At 40.2% G+C, this 24910-nt stretch overlaps 2 protein-coding genes across 2 annotated transcripts; one reads left to right on the top strand and one right to left on the bottom strand.

The window, feature by feature from the left end:
• Positions 1–967: 967 nt before the first annotated feature.
• Positions 968–20987, bottom strand: LOC307232025 (uncharacterized protein). The gene is made up of 21 exons (XM_080002906.1): positions 20898–20987; positions 19212–19519; positions 18862–19061; positions 18668–18737; positions 18027–18162; positions 17738–17820; positions 17483–17577; positions 17212–17383; positions 16692–16817; positions 15674–15798; positions 8843–8889; positions 8232–8303; positions 6445–6617; positions 5228–5574; positions 5044–5113; positions 4433–4568; positions 3582–3664; positions 3382–3476; positions 2805–2976; positions 2396–2554; positions 968–1862 (listed from the first exon to the last, which is right to left on the bottom strand). Exons 1-21 carry the CDS (start codon positions 20972–20974, stop codon positions 1726–1728), a joined length of 2883 nt encoding a protein of 960 aa, XP_079859032.1. The 5' UTR covers positions 20975–20987; the 3' UTR covers positions 968–1725.
• An 846-nt stretch (positions 20988–21833) lies between these two features.
• Positions 21834–24432, top strand: uqcc6 (ubiquinol-cytochrome c reductase complex assembly factor 6). Its single transcript, XM_080001817.1, has 3 exons — positions 21834–21951; positions 22849–22956; positions 23419–24432. The coding sequence occupies exons 2-3, from the start codon at positions 22849–22851 to the stop codon at positions 23539–23541; spliced, it is 231 nt and encodes a 76-aa protein (XP_079857943.1). The 5' UTR covers positions 21834–21951; the 3' UTR covers positions 23542–24432.
• Positions 24433–24910: the final 478 nt, after the last annotated feature.

Below are 24910 nucleotides of genomic sequence, written 5' to 3'. Positions count from 1 at the left end.
TACCTCCAGCCACATGGTGTCCTCCAGCCTCATCTGGAAAGACTGCTTTGAAGCACAAACATCAACAAAGAGCTCAAATGGAAAGAAAAGGCTGAACTCATCAGCCGTATACTCTTCATGTTACATCTATGAGCCTTTGTAAGTACCAATTTGTATTGTAATATTGTTGTTCATGAAGTTATGGGCCGTTATGTACAAAACAATGTTATTAAATTGAAGGGAACACATTTTCATATCAAGTGCTAGGATGTAGAATGAGCAAAGGTCCAGCAGGGGTGGGATTGTAAGTGGCCACAGACGGTGCTCCACAGGCTGTTTTTCTCTTGCCAGTTTAGTATTCTTCCATTGAAATAGGGGGAAAATCAGTGGAGAGTCACATACTTTTTAAACCAATTACAATTAGACCAACACTGCACCTATCATTTCATTTTATTAAATGATATATTTTTTTGTAATATTTTTTGCATTAGGATTTTAAGAGTTTTACCGAAGAATAAAACATTTCAAACCATTAAGTAGTAAACTTGTTTAAATCTATAGACAGTGATTGACTAGCTCGTCCTACATTTGATGAAGTAAGTTGCTAGTAAGTTGCCATTTGTCTTTTTTGCTTCATTGATATTCCACTCTGATGTCACCTGATTCCAATCTGAATTTTAACACTCAGGTTGTGTCAGACTTGTTTTTATACCCCAGTTACTGCGACATGAGACAATGCAAAGGTACACATTGCCCGAGGAAACCAAATACTCTGTTGGCACGGGAAATTTGAGGAATTGTGAGTGAACGTAAGGTGAATGCGCCTGTAACACATACCATACACAGGTCACATAACGGAGAAACATATTGGAATCTGGTATCGACATCATAAAACATTTTACTACTTAAAATGAAAATAAAAAATATATAAAATTTCACAGCGATCGAAAAAATAAAAAAGATAATAAGGTAAGCAGCACAAGTCAAATGATGTAGAAAAGCATCATTAGGACATTTTAATGAATCTTTTCATAAACTTCCTTGTCAGTGACAATTCCAAAAATGTACAAAAAAAAACCCCCAAAACATAACATTAAAATAGCACCCATGATTGAAGGCTTGATAGAAACTCTTTGTCAGTGGAATCACGAACGACCACAACGCGTCGGACTTGTCGTGTGTGATCATCTGGCGCCGCCATCCGATTCGAAGCGTAACAATGGATGAATAAAACAAACAGGAGTCCCAGGCCTCACGGCCCCACGCAAGCAGGATCGTACAGTCACCACATCGGACTGAAAAAGTTCTATTTGAAGGCGTCTCTACTGCCCGCACAGTAGACGTGACTGTTTGCACCTACTGCATCACACTGCAGTAAAGTACAGTACAATTAAAATGCAACAGCTTCAAAACACGGCCCTCTCCTAGGACAGTCAAGCATCATTGTCATAGTCCCTGATATCACATATTTTAAAAAGACTGCCATGAAGGAAACCAAATGTGTATACAAGAAAATAAAAGGAATAAAATAAAATAAAATAAAAAATAAAAACTACAGAACATATTCTGTAAAAATTCTAAAAACTGGACAACTCCATCTATGTCTATATTCCACTAAGTCACTATTTAAAAAGGAGAAAAAACTAGAAGTTGAGTGAGGGCTTCTAAGTGAGGTGCAGCGCCGTGTCGTGAGTGGGGGAGAAGGTCCCCGTGCGTCCACCTGGGGCTGCTCCGAAGCCCCTGCCCTCATACTCTGGCCTCGGCCGCCGCACCCCCAATGTCTGGGATCTGATCGGCAAAAGACTGGGTCATCCACTGCCCGTCTGGAAGCAGGCCCTCTGCGGTGGAGGCCGTCTGAGATGTGGTCGCCTTCTCTGCAGCTTCTGGGGAGAGGTGGACACACTGTGCTAAAAGTAGGACCACGTGAGATTGAAAAAAAATCACGTACTACATCATGATATTACGCGAATCTAAATCCCAGACGATATCAAGTCTCAAATCATAATATCGATATTTTAACAGTATATCACCCAACACCTTAATGAAAGTGATTCTCGAGTTAGTCGAACCCTCCGGCACATTGTGCAGAAGGATTGAAAGTCTGGAAGGTAGTTGGAAATATGGACTTTGATGCCAAACAGTTATCCAACAAAATAGGGAGAAGCAAAGTAGCCATCGTCACTCAAATATCAGGTTGGAAAAAAAGAAAAGTACTGTCACATACATATACATAAGCTCGAACTTGAACTTGACCATTTTACCCATGGACAACTACATTGTTTACGACTGTTCTCCAACCAGCCAGGAGAGGGCAACAGTGAGACAGATTTACTTCCTCAGAGTCTAGAGTTTCAGAGACCGGTGCCAACGCTCATCTGGCTCCACTTCAGCAGGGGTTCGCTGTGTGGGTGGTTACCTGTGTTTTCAGCTGATGAGAACGTGCAGTGGCCGTTGCTTTGGCCTGGGGCTTGGGCTTGGCCTCCTTCAGGTCCTCCCTCCACATAAGCCCCTCCGTAAGCGTCCTCATAACCTGGGTCGTACTGCTCCTCCTTGATAGCCATCCGCTTGGCATCCTCTGTGGACACATACAAAGAGGAAATGTAAGAGAAAATGAAATATAAATATAGTAGGAAAAATAATTTTGATGTAGGAGAGTTGTACAGCTGTAGTGTTTACATGATCAATTTGGCGCTTTTGAGCAGTACAGTAAAATAAGCTCAACTTCTGACATTTATATGATGCCAACAACTGAAAGTCAAATGAACGATCACAAGCAGGAGCAGAAGAGCACGTCGGCGGACACAAGAGCGGCAGCAGTTTCTCACCCTTGGCCAACCCCAGGTCAAAGGTGTATTTGACCTCTTCGATTTCAGTGCTTTTCTGGATGCCCTTGAGCTGATCCCTCAGCTCCCTCAGCTTAATGTAGAAGTGGACTTTGTCCTGGGCACGAGGAAACTGGGCGCAGCGGGCACTGGAGGAAGGCATCAGATACAGCGCCTGCGCAGGGGAGACGGTAAGTGGGGTCAGCTGAAGTGGGGTCAGCCGAACCCAGGGCTCACGCTCAATGACACGGACAAATTTACCTTCACGGCAACCAGGGAAATGTACACAATATCCATATCTTCTTGGTGTAATTCAAAATCCCACGTTTAAGCATCCTAACACAGTTCATTACAGTCAACCATATGATAATGTACAAGGCTGAGAGCGTTATCATAGTTAAATGATGTAGGCTATGGGATCAGACTAAAACTGTTTGTCCCACATGTATTTCACAGTACATATTTTATTGCAAAGTTAATGTTTTCATCATTATTAATTTTGGCTACAAAATTGGAAAATCTTTTCATTTTAAGATTTGTCATTTATTGTTGTTTCACGGTCCGACGAAGGAGAGCTCACCACGTCGCAGTCCGGTATCTTGTGTGGCTGCAAACCAAATTGCAGGGTCTTTGGTTTTTTGCCAAACATTTCTCTGCAGAACATTTCATAGATGCCTGCGGAGGAGAGAGAACACTGTTATTTAATAGAGTGAAACAATGGTTGAGAAATGACGTTTAATTCCTCTTAGCGCAGTCTGCTAGTGTGAGTGGATTGCTTACATTTTCCATTAAAAACTGCAACCAAGGGCTTGTATTTTATTAACTTCTCAGTGAGAATCTTTCCTCCTTCGCGCAACTCCTTGCTGTTGATGCAAGAATAAGAAAAGGGTTAAATGGTGTTGGCACATTTCTCATTTCAGAACGGCTAATATACAGTCTCATTTGTTAATCTGCCCGGCGACTTCATTCGCCACCGACACTGGAAGTGTGATTTTATGTAACTCTTAATATATGTAAACGAGCAGCATCTTGATGTTACAAGCTATTGGCATGAAGATAAACATGAAACAAGGAAGAATCTGCGTTTTTCAGGTGGTTTCTGAAATAAGTAAAAATAAAGTTGCAGACTTTTTTTAACATCATTTTGCAGACGCTTTGCGACTTACATTTATCCATACACCGATGGACACAGCCATCAGGAGCAATTAGGGGTTAAGTGTCTTGCTCAAGGTCGAAAAAGGGGATCAGCAAGGAATCTTCAGATAACCAGACGACCTGCTCTACCTCCTGAGCTATTTCCCCTTGTGCAATAAATTGACATTTTTATGGCTGTAAGTTGATTAACCTACTCAGTTTTGACAAATGCAGCCAGCCAGGTTGAGTCAAGACGTCATTTGAAAACGCATCTAAAATATAACTGAATGCCAAAAATGTCCTCTACTCGCACGGTACACACAATTTTAATTAAATAAAAAAATTATTGTTTCATAAATGAGACCCAATCTGCTGAACCACAGAATTTAACTTTTTTTTTTTTCCACCCAATAATGAGGTTACCACAATAAAATAAAAAACAACTTCTGTGTGCTACTGTTTTGATCACGGCCGTCCGGGACGTTCATGTCATTTACCTGCTGAGGTCTTTACTACCTGGTGTCGCTCTGGCCACCATGTTGGTGAAGCCAATCTTGTACTTGACCGGCAGTGTGGTATCGTGCATGTGGTTGAGTTGCTCTTCAGTAAATCCGGACAGGAACAGACACTTCCCTGCACATAAAAAGCTGTCATTCCTCTTCTGTGCTCCAGGTGGCATTAAACAAAGCATTCAATCAAAGTCATGACTATAGGTGAGGGGTTTGCAGTTAACATGGGCAAGTCGCCATAAATCAAAGCAATGCAGTACATTCATGTGCTTGAATAAATCTTTATACTTGGAAGTTTCTCCGTTTTCTGTTGCTCAGTTAAGTGATCTTTACGGCCAATTACTGCAATTACTGTCCAACTCACACTCTTCCACGGCCCACTTTATTTCAGATAATGTGGACACTCAAACGGAGAGCCTTCGGTTCTCCATCACTTCCATTGGCCACGTTAATAAGCTTATGGAGTTTGAGTTTGCATTGCCAAAACTCGTTGACATACGTTCAGCATCAGCATTGTCAATGTTTTGCTTTACTCTGCAGAACTGCACTTAATGTATTTTGTTAAATTTGTACCAATAAAGTGCGGCTACAGAACTTACAGAAATGATTTCCAGGGCCTGGGAACCATCTTCCAATATAGGCAGCCATTAAACCAGGATTAATTCCAATCTAAAAGGAAAGAGCATAATGTAATCCCAGAACAAAAACATTTGAATGACAGACGTGTCCTTAAGGTCAAAATTGAAACACCCCCCAGATCAATAGATGGATAACTATTCTTACAATGACATAGTCCAGGTTGTAGTCCAGCAGGTCTGGAAGGGTCTTCGTCATGACCTCCTCCTCCGACATGCCTTTGAAGCGGTCCACTTTCCTCTTCACCTTCTTAAAGCTCTCATCTATCTTCTCCTGCTTTCCGTCTGCCTCGCCCTCCTTGCCCTTTTTGGGCTTGGGGCCTGGTTTGCCTTTGGGTGCCTTGGGCTCCTTGGGTGGCTTAGGCTCCTTGGGAGGCTTAGGCTCCTTGGGCGGTTTGGGCGGTTTGGGCTCCTTGGGCTGCTTTGGTGGCTTGGGGATTTTTGGTGGTTTGGGTTCCTTGGGTTTTGCTTGTCTAGCTCTTTTTTTTGCTGGAGCTGGTTTAAGAGTTGACAGGGAAACATAAGAACAATGATTTCTGCTTTCTTTTTTAACCATGACTGTCTAAAGTTATGGTACTTTATGAGTCTTTATGATGTTATTTTAATAACCCTCTAGAGAATTGAATTATGGAGCATAAGGAGGATTTAAAAAAATAGTATCAACACAGAATCAATATATCCATTCCAAAAAAATAGGATATGCCCATTACAAAAAAAGGCACCAGCAAGAAAAAGATACAACAATGACGTTTGTCACTGAGTAACAAAACTTATTTGTTGATAATAAGTTAGAATGAAATGGTCAATGTCATCTTCTGTCTCATGTCCATAAATGTCTACATTTGTATAGGAAGGACAGTTTCAGATCAAGATCCGATACGTTTGAGTAATGACGAAATAAAAACCTCTGATTGTTAAGTTTCATAATTCTAAACTTTAAGCACGGCTGATACTGGGTACAGTTCCAATCCATCATTTTTACTGAGCAGCACAAACTTAGACCATTAGTTTAGAGTCATTACAACATAATGAATGACTAGTAATCCTATTTTCCATCGATGTGTCTAAATGCTTTCATGTGTTAAAAAAATAAAAAATAAATAAATTTAAAAAAAGCAGATAATCTAGTCCCCTTTCTTTAATATTTGACATGTTTGACGGCTGATACACTGGATTGAATGATTGATTTTAGACTATTCTCAAGAACACTCTTTTATCAAAGTAAGGAAGAATACTCTATACAAACATCGGTATTAGTCCAGTCCGATTAAAAATGAATTAAAACATATAAACAATAAAAACATAAAACTCAAGTCAGAATTACAAAACCAATATAAAATATCACGTCAAAAAGGATTCAAGTACCTTTTGCTAGGTTGGCAGGCTCCTGCTGCTGCTCCATCATAGGTTCTGAATCAGCAGCCATGTGTGCCGTGCCCCTCTCCGCCGGCGGTCCCTCTGGGTAGTGAGGCTGATAGTGGGGGTTGAGGCCTGAATACTGAGCCTGGAGAGCTTGAAACTGCTGGGTTGATTGAATCCTATTGAAGCGGAGAGGAATATATCAAAGAAATACATGCAAAAGACATCAACAGGAGGCACAAGGGGGGGGGACATTTGCATGGGACATGGTTCGGCAAGGAAAGCAAAGAATTTGCCCAAGAAGATTCAATTGAGTTTTTCAAACCAGTGTAGTATGGTTTATGCCTTCTGAACACTTAAAAGGGCACCAGTCGATCAAAATAGCTCAAAGTCATACATAATGAGATCTCATTTACATATATTAGCATGAAAAATTCACATAAAATATCCTATGTTGTACCAAATCCTCCCTATACTACAGGAGTTGTCACTTTTATGTCTAAAGTGTGACCATGTTAAAAATTCACAAAATGTACATTTTCAAGAGCTGCACCAAAATATTATGTTCAAAGTCTGTCCTACAGTCCAACCTTTTGAAATGAAACTGAACAAATTCAAGTTTGAATCATAGATCTGCACGATAATTGAATGGTTACCTTTCCTGTTAACAAAATCATATTTCTGTGGTGATTAGAGCTTCCACAATTATTACACTGCCGTCTGATCGCAATTATTTAAGCTGACAATGATCATTTTGATGAATGAGGAATAGTAACATTCCACAATCATGTTTCCATCCAAATTCAATGGGATTTTAAGTCAAATGTTGCAGTAAGTACAATGTGGAGGTGCATTTCCATCAGTTGAGTTGAGGCAAATTGTAAACCGTAATCTTCATGTTCCTATCTTCAATGTCAATATGTCAATAAAGCACTACTGAAATAGGTAGACATGTACACCTATACATATTATGATAGTGGCATAAAATGAACCTTATTAAATTGTTTCTTGTAATAATTTTTATAGCAATTATTCGTCATCTTAAATGTGATGATAATGACAGCCCTCATTTCAACAATATGACACCACACACTCATAAGCACACAATACACAGAGGAGAGTCGTAGACAGGTATGTTGCATTAGTTTCTATAATTTTGAAATTTCTGTCATTTTAATGAAAAAAACATAAATTTCTGTTGCTTTATGGGAACTTCAGGATCTTCAGGCCACTCAGAAAAGTGCGGACACAGAGTTTACGCATATCACTGTTCATACACAAAATTGATCCACCCAGACCTTCCTACCTCCCCCAATTGGTTTCACACAAGATGCATAGCACAGACAGAAACAAGGGCAACGTGCTACTTAAAGTTTAACGTTACAGTTCCACAATATCTATAGTCATTTGCCCATTTATTATTTCCATATACAGGGCAGCTCAAATAAATAATGACAAAATAAGAACCTAGGAGAACTTTGACACAGAATTATTGACACATGCATGGGCTGAATGAATCGTATTCTCCTTACTCGTGTATAGTTATTAAACATAGTTATTAACAGTAGTAGAAGGATCAGAGCATTTCTCTCCATCATTTTGGGAATGCATCGTCTCTCTGTGAAAAGCTATTGGCACACTGTCAACACAATGATAAAACGAACCAAAAGTATGAGTGAGTGGGTGCACATGCTTTCCATTTCATTTTGAGAAACACTAAGGCCACTTTAATGGATTTCATACAAAACCAAGTGTCCTGCCGGGCCACATTCGTGGTGAGGAAGGGGACTCACCACTGTTGAAGATATTCCGAGGGGACAGGCAGTGATCCATACAGCTTTTCCTCCATCTTTAGGTTGGTTTGACTTTATTAAATAAATCAATATTCACGTTGAGGACACACAGTAAGTTTTGCTTATCAACAATCTGGCAGTGTATGAAACAGAATGCATGTGCCAAAGCAAGGAGTTCAACTGGAGTACAAACTGAGATGAAATAATAGATAGGAGAAAGGACGAAAAATAATAACAAAATCAAAGATATCTTTCTGACAAGGAAATGACTGGAAACCATTGTGCATCCACCCTGCGCTGTGCTAGCCTTAAAGCTAACGTCAAAGAAAACGAATCAGCGTTTGAATTGATGCGTGTTTTCACAAGAACCCCGGTCAGACAAGGCTACCGATTTTAAATAGATATATAAATAGTTAGACAGATCGATCGATTGTGATTGTAGACGATTGACTATTTTAGGATTTTTGTCAAATGGATTACGGCTGCTAGCATGTTTAGCTACATAGCCAGCAGCTATGGCTAGTCGGCTATTTCAGCATCAATGAATGGTTACAATTCTTCCTCCGATTCTCGCCATGAAAACAATGAATATATAATAAACGTGGTCGTACCTGATAACGTTACTGTTGGACAGTAGTCGCCTGTACAAAGCGTATTGATATTTTCATTAATTCCGCGTTGCTGCTTACATTTGAAGCGGTGCAGCAGGCAACAAAGACAGTAGCGGCGCAAGACTCGCGAACGATTCATTCGTGGCGAACGAAAGATTTAAATGACTAAGGAGTCGGTAAACATTTCAGGCACGGGAGCGAGTTAAAATCGTCGACGGACAAACTGAAAATCTCTGAAATCGTTTTGACAGAAGAAAGTTGTTTATTTTTGACCCACACATTACACTCCCCTGTCTAGATAAATGTCGTGTTGTTTTTCTTCTAATAAAGCTAAAATATTTCCTGCTGTTCAGACGTTGCATTCTTCCGCTTAAATACATATTCGTTTTTTGTTTAACAGAATTAGGTTATTTATGTGACGGTGCCCTTCACAACCCGTTGATCGTTCCCTGGAAGTCCTCCCTCGTCGACCGACGCACTACAGCAACGGAATCGAACCAACGGAGAGTCGGAAAACCGAACGACTCCTTTCAACCGGCGACTCTCCGGGAAAACCGAATCTTAACCAAAGAGCCGAACCTGTCGTCGCTGAAAGACGCGAAGGGGCTGCGCGTCAACTTTGACATCGGGAGATCCCAAGTGGGATATTTAGGGGTGCCGGGTCAAAAACGCGCGTTGTTTTTAAACGCGTTTACTTGTAATAACCTCCGAGAAATGTGACGATTCCCGGTTTTACAGATACAACTATGGAAACGCTAACACACACAGGGCGCCACTAACCCAACGTCTTGCAAACATATAATAACCCCCCCCCCTCCACACCCGCTGCGCGATGGAATATTCCAACAGACTTTTAAACCGCGCCAGGCGTCGTCGTCTGTTGGTTTTGCTGTGGCTTGTTGACGTCGACGTGCTCCCGGATTTTGATAGAAATGTGAATACGCCCAGAAGGCTTACATGTTAATAACACCGCCACGTTTTAAAATGCGATATAATTTAGGGGCGCTGCGGTCGTGTTTTCTGTCTAAAAGCCAAATGTTCACGACGCGAAACGGCGGGTGCCGGAGTTTCAGAGCAGAAATAAGCAAAACGGGAGTATCCGGAAACGCATCGTCAGCGGATCTAAAGCCGGCACAACGGGAGCCCACGGTCCGACGGATCGAACGAGATGTCCCACCCCACCAAAAAACTCACCCGGTTGTATAGTGAAGGAGTTTGGAGAATAAAATGCTTATGAGTGTGATTGTTTCGATCTACTTTTTTTTTTTTTTAATGGTTTGGCCGTGGCGACCACATGCGTCGCATATTGTTTATTGCACTGAATGTAACTGGGAACTGGGCGGGTGTTGCCAGGCTCAGGGGGGTGATGTGTGAGTTAAATGAAGCTGCAGTAATAATAATGAAAAATTATCTTAATAACAACGATGAAAGAAACGTTTAATTGCATGAATTAATGTTTGTATGACAAATGAATTTAATTCAACTATTTATATAAAGAAATAATAACAAATGCAGTGTACGCAGAGTCTTTCGTTGCTTGCAAATACAAACAGTGAAGGGAATCTAATGTGTTCCATCCTGGGGAAATGGTCCAGAACAGCACATGCAATAATGATGTGGTTTCACAGACAAACCAAACAGCGGCACTTGGCACACGGAGCTGCTTGGCTTGGACACCCGGGGAGGTTGTCCGGTCCGGCCTCTCGGTGGCATTAGTCCTGCTCGTTGGTGCATTTGCAGTACAGCGTCGGGTCATCTGGTCAAGCCCATCCACATCCACCTGGAAAAAGTTTTCTCTGTGAGTTCCCGGGGGGAAATAAAATCTATTGAGACGCTGTGTGATGCGCCCGTGATGTAAATAGGAGCTCGGTGCAGCAGGGGAAGACGCGGTCATTTATCGTCTGCTACAGCGGTGCCAAACCGAGGCGTTTTTCTTTTTGTTACAAACCATCGAATTTATGTGTTATTCTATTTAAATCCTATGCAATATATGGGACGCACGGGATCACCAGAATGCAAAGGGTGCCCAATGCATGGCTAAAATGATTTAAAAGTTTGATCAAACAAATCATATGAATCAGAATTATGTGCCAGGAATTTGTCGTGGTGATTATTGCTGCGTGTCTACAGACGAATGTCATTACAAAAAGCTTAACAGTCTGAGAAAACGAATATGAATAAAATAATAAATAAGTAAAAACTTCTTCTTTGGGCTGCTCCCGTTAGGGGTCACCACAGCGGATCATCTGCCTCCAATACCTTCTGCTCTGCGCGTCTTCCTCCCTTACGCCAACCGCCTGCATGTGCTCCCTCACCACATCCATTAAGCTTCTCTTTGGCCTTCCTCTTTTCCTCTTTTCCTCTTGCCTGGCAGCTCCGTCCTCAGCATCCTTCTCCCAATGTAACTCTCATCTCTCCTACACACGTGTCCAAACCATCTCAACCTCGCCTCTCTCACTTTTCCACCAAACTGTCCAACCTGAGCCGTCCCTCTGAAGTACTCATTCTTAATCCTGTCCATCCTTGTCACTCCCAATGAAAATCTCAACATCCTCAACTCTGCCACCTCCAGTTCAGCCACCTGCCTTTTTTGTCAGTGCCACCGCCTCTTAACCGTACAACATAGCTGGTCTCACGACCGTCCTGTTGACCTTCCCCTTCACTCTTGCTGGAACAAATAAGTAAAAACAACTCCCAAATATTCACAAATAGCCGAAAAAAAGCAAGTATAGTCAAATATAGAAATTATACAGAATAGGCAATGTGATCCTATGCACAGTATAAACGATTGGTGTGGTTATAAATTATGGTTGTAAATAGCTATGTATTTACTAGATTTAACCATTTTATTCTCCAAACCCACTGGCTACACAATCGAGTGAGAACCTCTAGACATTCATTTCCACCCATTATATCGGTTGCCCAGCAACATGTCTCGGTGGAGTCTCCACACCGCCGTGCAGTGGTGATGTTGCTCTGGCGGTTCTGTCTTACTGTTGGCAGGGTGCAATTCAAAGTGATTGATTCGCCTGTATGAACTCGTATGTTTCACGGTCAAATACAGTGGCGTAAAAAGTAAGACACCTCGTTTTAAAATGCGGTGGAAAAAATATACTACAGTAATTACAATGTATGTTTTTTGGGTTTTTTCTGACATTCAATGCGAGAGACGCAACGCCTGGGGGCGCCAGGTTGTAAAGGGCGCCAAATGCACGGACGCAAGTTTCGATTGAACAATCCATTCTCAGGAAGCTTTTTTTTTATTCTTCAAACCCACTGACGATGCGATTTGGCGAGAGTTAACCATGACAGCCAATGTTCATAACCCGAATACAGTGTATTGGGCTGCAGTTTGATTCAACTCGCTCTCGCTTTGGAGCGTTGGAAACCATGGTTAAACCCCATTCCACGCAGGTCATAACGCAAGGATACAGATGCACTATCTGTGAAGTGCTAGTCCACATTATTATTATTATTATTATTATTATTATTATTATTATTTATTATTATTGTTATCATTAATAATAATAATAATAATAATAATAAGAAGAAGAATTTGTCTGTTTATTTATTTATCTATTTATGTATTTATGTATTTATTTATTTATCTATCTATCTATCTATCTATTCATTTATCTATTTGTTTATTTATTTATTCATTTATTTATTTATTTATTTATTTATCTATTTATCTATTTATGAGTTTATCTATTTGTTTATTTATCTATATATCTATTTATCTATGTATATATTTATTTATTTATTTAGTTATTATTATTTTTTTTTAATCTATTTATCTATTTGTTTATTTATTTATTTATTTATTTATTTATTGATCTATTTATCTATTTATGAGTTTATCTATTTGTTTATTTATCTATATATCTATTTATCTATTTATATATTTATTTATTTATTTAGTTATTATTATTTTTTTTAAATCTATTTATCTATTTGTTTATTTATTTATTTATCTATTTATTTATTCATTTATCTATTTATCTATTTGTTTATTTATTTATTTTCCGATGGCGCGTTTCTGTAAGCGTATTGGCTCGAGACGTGTGACGTAATGACGCAACGACGTCACCGCCGTCTTTTCAACTAATCCGGGCTCGACCGCGCCGTCTGCCATATCTGGTTATCAGGCTAAATTTTTAATCTGGCTAACCGCACATTTTTTTCCCCCCCTCCCCCCGCCCCCCACCAGCGGTGAAATTTTGATTTCGGATCCGTTTTTTTTTTGTTTTGTTTTGTTTTGTTTGGGGTTTTATTTTTTTTTGAATTTTTATTTAATGTACAGTACGTCGAAATACCGAGTAACAAGGATACGGTTACCGGACGGTTTCGTGATGGAAAAGGGTGTTAAAGAAAGAGCTGCCTTTTTCACGGCAGCAGAGCAGGAGCTGGTGTTAGAGGGTTATGAGGAGCACAAACACATCATCCAAATTAAGGGTAATACAATAAAAATTGCGAGAATGAGAAAAGAAGCTTGGCAAAAAATTGCAGATAAATTAAATTCGTAAGTGATATTTAACAGCTTTTATTATTTTTATTTTTATTTTTTTTTCATGAATACATGTGTGTGTATGGTATGCGTTGCGTGATGTTTTGGTAGAAATCATTCACTCTGTCAGGCTGTGGCTTTTTTTTTTTTTTTTAAACCCCAACTTGCAAATAGTTTTTCTGACTTTTGTCTTCTTCTTCCTGCCGCAGAGCAAGTCCCATTGGCCCCAAAAGGAGCTGGAAACAGGTCAAAATCAAGTACAAAAATATTCTTCAAACCGGTAGGCGGTATCTCCTGTTGTGTTGTCACAGTGTATGTCATTAGGTCGTGTCTGCCGCTGATAGCTCTGTCCTACCGATAGCCAACAAAAAGAGGAGCGCCTGGAGAAAAAGTGGGGAAGGGGTTGCGGTCCAACCCCTACCGGCAGAGGAGCTGGGCCTCCGCATCAATGTCGTGGAGTGTAAGCCCGAGGTCAGCAAATCTGAACCGCTGTCAGAATGCAGCACCAGCAACGGTAGTGGTAAGTCTGTTCAACGCCTTTTGCATTTTAGGCCGGCCGCCGGTCACTTGTGACATGCAAAGGTAATTTGAACTTTTTGTAGTTACGGACCTGCCTGTGATCATGTCCACCATGAGCGCACCGGAAGAGGATGACACTTTCGATGTAAGTTACTTTTTGTATGCCATGCAATGAATGGGAATTTCACGATGAGTTCTCCAAAAAACCTACTTTTGCTCATGTTTCCTCGCAGACGATTGACTGTAAAGATACGACTTGCAACCAAAGTCCAGAGGATGAAGTAAGTGGGGGCTCACGACAAAGCAATGCTCAACTTCACCTCTGCAATTAAGAACCCACTCATTCATGAAACGTCTTCTGCAGGAATCCAATACCGCCTTCCAGGAGAGGGTGGGATCGGCGAGTGCGTCCGACAACGCGGGCAAAGAGGTGATGTAAACCCAAAGTTTATACGAGAGAATATACCAGTAAGACAACACTCACAACTGAATACCAGTAAATAAAAATATTTAAATTTTTAGGAGCCGGAGGAAGATGTGCGGACCCTCTACAAACACTACTTGAAAAGTGAAATAAAGAACAGAGAGCATGAGATGAGGTATCGGGCACTGAAACTGTTAAAGGTTGAGCAGGACATAAGACATGGGGCCCTTCAAATTCTGAAAGTGGAGAAGGAGATACAGTTGCTGGATAAAAAACTTGTAAGAGTACCAATTCAAATGTATAAATACAATGCCATTTTTTAAGCATTCATGACATACTTGCAATAAATGTTTGTTTTTCTTTTTGATTGCAGGAAGAAAATCAATGAATATATAAAAATAAATATTTTTTTAAGAGTGTCAGGGGCACCTTTTTTAAATTTTACATTCCATTTGACATTATAAGAGGAAGCAATCCATCACAGCTCTGCCAGGTTGGTTAGTGGCTTTATCAATATAATCATTGGGCTCTCTTTACATTGCAGGGGTTGCTGGATCAATCAGCCCTTTTTCACCTATGCACAATCATACAGCATTCATGTTGCACCCACTGTACAGTATTTGCGTCATTCTGGAAACCAAGAATTCCGTAATTAAGTCAAATTCTCGACACCAATTTGTACAAATTTGTTCCAAGTCATTGTAGCTGTCATGTACATGCTGAAGGTTAAATTGATCTTGGAACTGTAGGTGTATTAAAAAAAACAGTGACATGGCCTCTAAGCTATACAATATGGTACAACTTGGTAGTTCTCCCACTTTTGTGCACCACTGCAGCCGCTTTTGGCAGGTCTCAATTAAAAGCAACCAAGGTGATCAAAATAAGAAGCAAAAATAAGTATATAATTGTAGGTTGTGACAATAGGAGAGTGAAAAGCAAATCAGTACACACCAAAAGATCGATGGATTACACTTCAAAACAAGTTAAACGACAAAAAGATAAAAAAAGATTTAAATAATCACATAATTTCTCAGGATCATGTTTACAAATGATTTAATGGCTCCATAATAACAATTGAGAAATTCCGGAGCACAATTACACATTTATACACAAGGTAAAATCATAAAATCCTGTTATTTCAAGATAGAAAAATAAGTGACTAACACACATGCCGTATGAAATGGAATAAATAGTTTTAAAAAATAACACCAGAACAAAAACCATTTGTCCGAAAGACTTTGAAAATGGAAGTCCAGGCACCGTGGATCAGCCCCCCTCCCCTCCTCCTTGTGCGACACATGTAGGTTGAATGACGCGTCGGGAACTCTTATGACTGGTCAATCTTTCACTTGTTACCCTGGCGTCGTCAGAAGGTTTCCGCTTTGAGGTGAGGTTGAGGTATGTTGCTGCTGTCACAGTTGATGTCTGGTATCTGCTCCACGAAGGACTGCGGCGTCCACTGGTTGCAGGATAGGTGACTCACTTCCTGGCCCTTACAGTCTGGCTCTAGAACAAATCACAGCAAGGATGAGAGAGGTCCCCATCTGCATAATGGTGGTGGAAAGTCCCGAGTTACAGCTACTCCTATTGCAGCACATCAGTGTGTTTTCCGCTGTGACGACTCAGCTTCTGCATTTTGAATTTGATACCAGTTACAATTAAAATACGGTATTGTAGACATCATACTCAAGGTATCTCAGGGAATTGTGGGGTATTGTGAATCACGCTTTCTTAGTGAATTGTTGTGCAGTGTTTTTTGAGGTCAGGGTTTTTTTTTTTTTTTTTTTTCTTTTAAAGGTCTCCTTTATGTCGTAAAGTAGAGTTGTAAAAAAAATATAAATAAATAAAAAAGACGTAAGAAAAAAAGGGCTGAGACAGAATCATAAAAGCAAAACCGGTGTTGATACGCTCGCAACTCAATGCAACGACCGGTTAGCAAAACATTTTTTTCCAAACACTTTATGTCACGCACACAGGCACCTTAACGCTCATGCATCATGCATACATGTGGTCACATTGTGTTTTGCGGCATTTTACTGTTTACAATCATCGGCTGGGTTTTAATTCCTCCTGTTGTATCAGTTATGAAAACAAGTTTCTTGTGACTCTTGCCACCTGCCCCCTCATCAGAACAATTAGAGAGGCAGCACTTTGGATCAGTCCCTATCTTTCTATCATTTGCGATATATATAAAAACCCGACACAGATTTTGGATTGGACAAACAAAGCAACATTGCCTTCTATTTCACCTTCTTCAGTCAGGAAGTTAGATTGAAAATCGATTATTTTCATTTAATATTAGCGATTACTCCAAGAGGCATCTAATTCATTTGTGGGGGGCGGCATGGTTGCTATTGCCTTATTCTCGCGGCAGTAATTGAGGACCACTCCGTGCTCACCTGTCTCTTTGGCAGTGAGGAGGCTGCAGTGGCTAGTGCTTTGTCTCGCATCCTCATGTCCCCGACCGCAGTTCTCGTACTCTGGGTCCACCTGCTCTTCTTTGATTGCGATCCTCTTGGCGTCCTCTGCAGAGGTGGTCAAAACAAAACAGTCACAGTAAATACCTATATTTCAACGACAAACTTCGTTTATATGCATGGGGAAAATCAAGGGATTGCAACAGGCAATTTAAAATTCAGTGAAGGTGGAAGACGTACGGAGAAGGCTCAGAAAATAAATGTATCACTTGGTATTATGATAGTAATAATAGCATGAGAACTTAAGCATAAGCGTGCCGAAACAAAAAAAACATTCCAAGACACAGCGATTTTAATGCCCTTTGTAGGCAAAAGAAAAAGTTAATAAAGTACAATTACTGTATGTATTTTCTGTGGACACTACGAGATACCGCTGGTGGCTATACTGTATGTAGTAACCTGTAAGATCCCAAAAGTGTAAATGAAACAGTAAACAGTTTACCTTTTGCCAATTGCAGATCAAAGCTATACTTGGTCTCTTCCACATCATGTCCGGGCACCGTGCCCTTTATCTGGTCTCGCAGCTCCTTCAGCTTGATGTAGAAATGCACCTTGTCTTGGGCACGGGGAAACTGAGCGCAGCGCGGACTTGATGAAGGCATTAAATAGCAGACCTATCAAGACAGACACATATGAAGTTAACTTGAATTGAGCATCCAAATTATATTTATAAAGAACTTGTTCAACTTTTAGGCTGTTGCCTGTGAACTTACTGTTCCGGTTTCGGGTATTTTGTAAGGCTGTAAGCCAAATTCAAGATTCTTTGCCTTAACACCAAAGATCTCTTTGCAGAAGATTTCATAAATACCTGTTGAAAGAAGCAACAACCCAGAGAATTTGCATTATGCTATGACAAGAACGCCCGGTGACTGTACAGACAGTACAGTCACCGGGCGTTCTTGAATTCTTGAATGAATCAGCCACACACTTAAAATTAGGAAGATAAATAAAATAAATATGAGACTTACATTTGCCATTAAAAGCTGCTATCAGTGGCTTGTATCTCTGAAGCTTCTCAAGTAATTGCCGACCACCTTCTCGGATCTCCTTACTGTGGGAATACAGTTTAGAAAAAGAATATCAATTTTTTCAAGAAATGAGAATACAAACATCGAGGGATGCAGAATCATTTTCCACAGAATATGGATGCGGATGAATGTGAGATAAGAATTTTAAACCATGTAAATCAAAATAATCCAGCAAACAGCTATGATGTGTGCGAGTTAAATTGTTGGTATGGTTTTGGGCATACAGTACCTGGAGAGGTCCTTGCTCCCGGGGGTGGTTCTCTCCACCATGTTGGTAAAACCAATGTTGTACTTCTCCGGCAGGCTCTGGTCATGCATGTAGTTGAGCTGCTCGTCTGTCAGACCTGACAGGAAGAGGCACTTCCCTGGACACACAGTACACACAGTTCACAGGTCTTTGTTTATTGTTGCCACTTTTTGAACCAAATGTTCACGTCAAAGTGCTCCACACAAACACAAAGGAGGATTCCAAAACAGAAATCGTGTCATGCAAAAAGAAGGTATTTATACATTGCTGAGTAAAGAAGAGAACACCAGCGAGTTTTTTAGAGACCACTAAGTTAAGGGCTTTTTATAGAGTTTCATAGTACTCTACTTGGTTGTGCCCCCCCCCCAATAGTACAGAATAGTACTGTCTCAGCAGCCAGAGGTTTTAATTAAAAAAAAAATAAAAATAAGTGTAGAAGTGTACTGCAATGAAGTGACTAGTGATATGACTTTTACTTAAGTCTAAGTGTCAGATTGTGGGTTTACTGTTGAAGTAGTTATGAAATAAACATTAAAAGCTGATTTTTTCCCCCATAGCTTTCCCATCTAAAAAGGTACAAAACTATTATCAATGTAGTGAAATGAAATCTAATCAAAACATACAGAAGTGGTTTCCTGGGTTGGGGTAATGCCGTCCCTTGAAGGCCGACAATAGTCCTGGGTTGATTCCAACCTGAGGAAAATGTGAAGGTGTTACCATAGCAAATGACCCGAAACACTAACACTTCCTTTGCCTGGGACTGCAACATTGGAGTGCGTGTGTGCACAAATGGTCAATCCCTGATTAGATAACTCACTATCAAAATGTCAAGATTGTAGGTAATAACGTCTGGCAAGGTTTTGGCCATAACCTCAGCCACTGACATGCCGTTGAAGCGGTTGAGCGCCCTCTTGGCCTTCTTGGCAGCCTCTTCCTCACTGATGTCCTGATGTGTCTTTCCATCATCAGTCTGCTGTTTGGGAGGTCTACCTCTCTTCCTCTTCCCTGGGGTTGCAGCTAGGAAAAAGGGAGAAACCGTGTGGCCCACATTAAATGATGCACAACCCACTGCACCATATCACTAATGCTTGCGTAAATGCAGCCTTAGTTTGCAAGGACAAAGTTAATTATTCAAAATATGCCACCCCTTGTTAACCTTTTCAGTACCTGCCACTGGCTCAACAGGTTCAGGCAGGGGGTGAACTCTTTGTTCCTCCTGGTGTCCTGTGAATTCATGCTGAGCACCGTGCTGGAAAGCACCTTGTTGGTGCTCCCTGATGTGCTGATAGTCCAATTCTTGGTGGTGGACCTGGGCGTAGTTTTGGTGCGACTGGAATTCCTGGTGAGGAGGTAGTTCACGGGGGACGGACAGTTCGGTCATGACAGGCTCTTCCCTGGAACCATCGGCATATTGGCCCATGCTATGGTAGTGCATCAGATGCTGAGCCTGTGGGTGCTGCTGGCTGGACTGGTACCTGTAGGGCAAGGGCGAAAGTTGGAAGAAAACGAGGAGGCAAGGACAATGAAAGAGGAAGAAAAACATGCAAAATATTGAAGAATAATTGTGAAGGAAAGAGAGAAACCACAGAGGAGAGAGATTGCATAGCATATTGTTGTTTGACTGAGAACATGCACGGCTGAGTGAAGGTGAGGAAGAGATGACAAGTGGAATACCTGCAAATAAGACCTGATGTACGCCTGTGTGTGCATTCTTCACATAACATGGCCACTTTATTTAAGTCAACTTCTCCCTCCATTGATACTTTCACAATGGGACAGATTGTGGGACGCGTTAGGGTTTGCAATATTTGTTCAGTCCTGAGATACTCAACAATAACAGCCATACCAATGTAACATTATCCTACGGTGTCTCATTATCCTAGAATTGTATGACAGCACACAGACAAGAGATGCTTTCCATAAAGCTTTGTGATTTATTTCAGGCAACCATGGTGCTCTAAGGAGCACGACAGGAGCTGCTATAAGGTTGTACCCCTAACCTTATTCTGACAGGGGGGCGTTATCACTCATCCTTTGCAAAACTGTGAATATTACATTGTTATAACCATTTTTTCCCCATCCTGGCGTACATATACATATACAGTGTACATATAAAGTATACTTGCACGATTTCCTATTTCTGGCAGAGGGTGACTTGTTGATACAGAGGTTGGTTGTTCATTGTTAATCTTTAGGCTTATTGCATATTGCCAATCTTTCGCATAACTTATTGTTCTTGATTTATCATCACTTCCTATTGTTTTGATTGCTGATGATGAGCTGCTGTAACACCGCAATTTCCTTCCGGGAGTGAATAAAGTATCTATCCATCCACCTATCCGTAGTAGAACGCACGCTTTCTGGATAATAACAGGTTGTTGTTGTTGTTGTTTTTTATAGAAATCCCATACAATTCAAATGGCTAACACACTGTTTGAGTTGATTTCCCTGTCCCTTCATGCATTAAGATGGAAACTTGATGGGAATGGTCACCCCCCCCACCAAAAAAAAACCCTCCAACAGCATCATTACAATGGCTTTCGGCGAGGACAACTCACCACTGTTGGAAATAATCCGTGGGGACAGTCAGTGACGTATACTGCTTTTCTTCCATCTTTAATCGTTGATTTACTTGGATAAACTAACAGTCATTGTGCTGTCACGGAGAGTGCGATCAAAACAAACGCGGCGCGGTCCGCCACAGCATCACACAATGGGGAATGTGTGCGGTTCTTACCGCAGTCAACACAAAGGCTTTCCTTACCGGCTACACGCAAAGACTCCACACCTGACACCCCGCTCACAGACACACACAGGAACCGAATTTAAAAAACCTAACAGGGAAAAACATACCTGTCATACATTTTGTCTCTTTTTTTTTCACAAAAGGGGGACACACTCAGAGGCAGCCCATTCAAAACAAAGACCATTTAAACGTTCAGTTTTTGGGTCCGTAAAGGGCGGAAGTGGTGCAGCGCCTCCTAGAGGTCCGGAGGCTGTGCTGTCCCGGACGCGTTCAAAAGAATCCTTCTGTCCGAGGAATCACCAATCCCGAGCAGCTCTTTATTTGTTGATTATTTATTTGTTTTTTGTTTTTTTGTTCGTGTGAAAGTTTCTGGGGGGAAAAACGTGGCAATAACAATAAATATAATAATAATAAATAATAATATAATAAATAAACTTCATCCACTGAGCTTAATAAATTACGGGATAGCAGTGGTGGAGACGAGACTTTAAAATTGTACTCAACTACATTGAAATAAGCCATTATCTATACTTTCCCCCCATTCTACATTTCGTTGTAAGTTGTACAGTGACACCACCCATCCCATGTGGTTGTAAATTGTGATCAGGATCTGCGTGACGAGCACGAGCAGAAAAAAAGGAACGAATGAATTATCAAGTATTATAATCCCTGTTATATCGTGGCTGTTGATATGACAAGTACTTTTACTTTGAATGCTTTGAATACGTTTAATAGCAAGTACTCACATACTTTTTCTGATGTAGAAATGTTAGGGACGTACTTCTATTTCCACGAGGGTCGTATTTCAGTCAGGGTATTTGTACTGCTACTTTAATAAAAATTGAATACAATTCCATTGGTTTGGAATAGAAATGGAAGAACTCTGCACTCCGTAAAAAAAAAAGTATTATAGAGATATAATATAGATTTTTTTTTTTTTTTTTTTTAAATGAAACAATGTTATAGAATCTGTTGTAAAAATGTCCTAGCAAATCCACGGCGCCGTCCTCCCCTCCGGGTCGGAAGGGGGCGATAGTCAGCATCAAGAAGGAGCCGAACAACGACAAAGAGTCACCTCCAATGGCAGCTCGTCAACAGTGTCTCGGCGGGCGGGTTGTGTGAAAGTCATCGAACCGAACCGGTTCTGTCCGTGGAAGCAAGGTAGCATGCGGCTCCGTGTCTGTCATTCCTTGAGACATATTTTGACATGTTAATGGTGACGCATTGCCGCGGGCGGGACTCTCCTGACGTTCCTGCGAAGACCCCCCCGACTAATCCAATCTGTCTAATGACTTTCAGCCACTCTATCTATCTATCTATCTATCTATCTATCGTTCTATCTATCTATCGTTCTATCGATCATGTTATCATTCTATCGTTCTATCTCTCCTCTATCTGTCATTCAATCATTCTATTCTTTCTATCATTCTATCTATCTATCTGTCTATCGTTCTATCTATCTATCTATCTATCTATCTATCTATCTATCTATCTATCTATCTATCTATCTATCTATCGTTCTATTTATATATCATTCTATCGTTCTCTCTCTATCTGTCATTCAATCATTCTATTGTTCTTTCTATCTATCTATCTATCGTTCTATCTATCTATCTATCTATCGTTCTATTTATATATCATTCTATCGTTCTCTCTCTATCGGTCATTCAATCATTCTATTGTTCTTTCTATCGTTCTGTCTATCTATCTATCATCTAGCTATCTTATCTATGTGACAAATCTTGAATCTTGTTTAATCACGATTCGTTCACCATTTATTTAAACCAAAATGCAACACATTGTGTGTGTGTGTGTGTGTGTGTATATATATATATATATATATATATATATATATATATATATATATATATATAGAATATTTTTTTAATATATATTTCTTTTATTTTGTTTAGACATTTTAGACTTTTTTATGCCTCTAGTTTCCACAACAATTCTACCACAAGTCGTACAACAATGCACCAACCCTTACCAAGACAAACTCCTCGTCTATAAAAATTGCAAATAAACAGATCATGATTGTTGTTCCTCTCTGTGAAGATGCCAGCAGGTGTGTCTTGGCCCCGCTATCTGAGGATGCTCGGGGCCAGTATGTTCGCCATGTTTGCAGGAGCACAGGCCGTGCACCAGTACTACCTACCTGACCTGGTGAGTCATGATTTGTCTACTGTATATCAACCTTGTCAACAACCTTGAGTCCATTTAATTTTCCTATCTCTAGATAATGGTAAACAAAAGTACTTATTTCTAGCAGAGGCCTAGAAAATGTATAGAATTTGCTTTTAATCAATTCAGATCTTAAAAATAAAAATCCCAGGCATACAATACTACTTCCCATCTCGCATATTGATTTGTTACCTATCCAGCGGCACAGTATTTCCACAAAGCACTTCAGGAACCTCTAAGAAACTCACTCTATGATAAAAATGTCTTCAAGATTGAACTGAACACAAAATAAAATAGCAGTAGGGAACCTAAACTTGGTACCAAAACTCAAACAGGTTAAGCTTACCAAAAAGACACGATAAGGGAAGGGGTCACCCAGTGAGTGTATGAATTGATTGATGATTCAGTGGTTTAATGCTACTGATTTGTCTCTCCCTCTATCAGAGCATACCAGAGATTCCACCCAAGCCAGGGGAGCTGAAGACAGAACTGCAGGGGTATAAAGCCAGAGAAGAAGCTGCTGCAGCAGCTTTAGAGCGGCTGGAATCTGCACAGAAACTGGACTGATTTGGAAATACTGTAACCTCAGTATTGGACAATTGATCAAACTGATTGCCCATTGACAGTGATATTCCAGAATTATTAGTTTATTTTCACTCTCTACTTACTGTGATGTTGTTAATTGAGAAATATAAATTTGGCAATAATCACCACACCACAGGTAAAAAGTAAATAAAAATAACTATTAAAACCTAGAGTGCCTCTTATTGTTTGAGGTATGCCTGCAGCCCTGTGCTACAGTGCGTCTTGATAGTTTTGGTGACTTTGCCACATTGAGTATTTATTTATTTTTGTATGTGAGATGGAATCCATTAACCCTCTTTAACCGATCATTGGGTCACTCCGTTGGTGTTTGGCTGATTTTGGGTCTTGGAGAGCTGTGAAACTGAAAAGGGTTATACAGCATATGGTTCATCCAGCCCCGAGTCGCTCAGCACTCAATATGTTGATGACACACTGCTTCTGTCATTTTTGAAAATATTTGCAATGTCGGAGCATGCAATGAAAGTTTTATGACTCAAGAAATAAATTAAGTGGTCATAGTTGCTCAAATGTACAAGGACTGTCTTTGTAAATTGGAATTTATGCCATTATATGACAGTGTTTTATGAATGTCTCCTTGTTGTTTTATTTACAAATTATTTTACCTTTGTTGCCAATGGTTTTGTTTAATGCTTTTTGTGGATATGATTTGGAACTATGTGTTTAAATCTTTAAACATGGGGTTTCCTTTTTCATTCTAGTCTGAACCTTGCCTAATTTCCATACAAGATGTGGTCATATTCATTGTATTGCATATTTGAAATGGCTTTCATCTTGAAGTTCCACATCAGAATGCTCTGAAACTATGGGTGGTGTAGTATTAGCGTGAGTTGAAATTACATTCTCTGGAAGGAACAGTTTCAGTGTTTAGTTTCATTTTTATTCCTCTTTGAATTTGGCTCAATTTGCGTTCTGTGTCATAATTTGAAGGGCTTTAACTTTGAAATATCACATCAGAATGTTGTGAACCTTGAGGAGCGGTGTGTGGAGATGGTGTAGTATCTGTCTGAGGTGGAATTTGTCTGTAGAAATGTAGACTTCCCTTTGTATTCTAATTTTAAATTGGCTTCGATTAGATTAAAGATATGCTTACATTCTGTCTACACCAATAATTTGCAGGGTTTTAATTTTGAAATTCTACATCACAACGTGAAACTTTACAAGTGGTGGTGAGGCGAGATAATATCCATTTGAAGTTACGTTTGACTGAAAACACGGAGTTCCCTTACTTTATATTCTAATCCTAACTCTGAATTTATTTTTCTATCTTTTCCCCATTTAACATTCCATCTAACTTGCCTAATATTGTCTGATGGGCCTCTTCAATGGACGT

This window comes from Zeus faber, assembly GCF_960531495.2.
Source record: "Zeus faber genome assembly, chromosome: 6".
Taxonomy (NCBI): Eukaryota; Metazoa; Chordata; class Actinopteri; order Zeiformes; family Zeidae; genus Zeus; species Zeus faber.
This window is presented reverse-complemented; position numbering and strand designations above follow the sequence as displayed.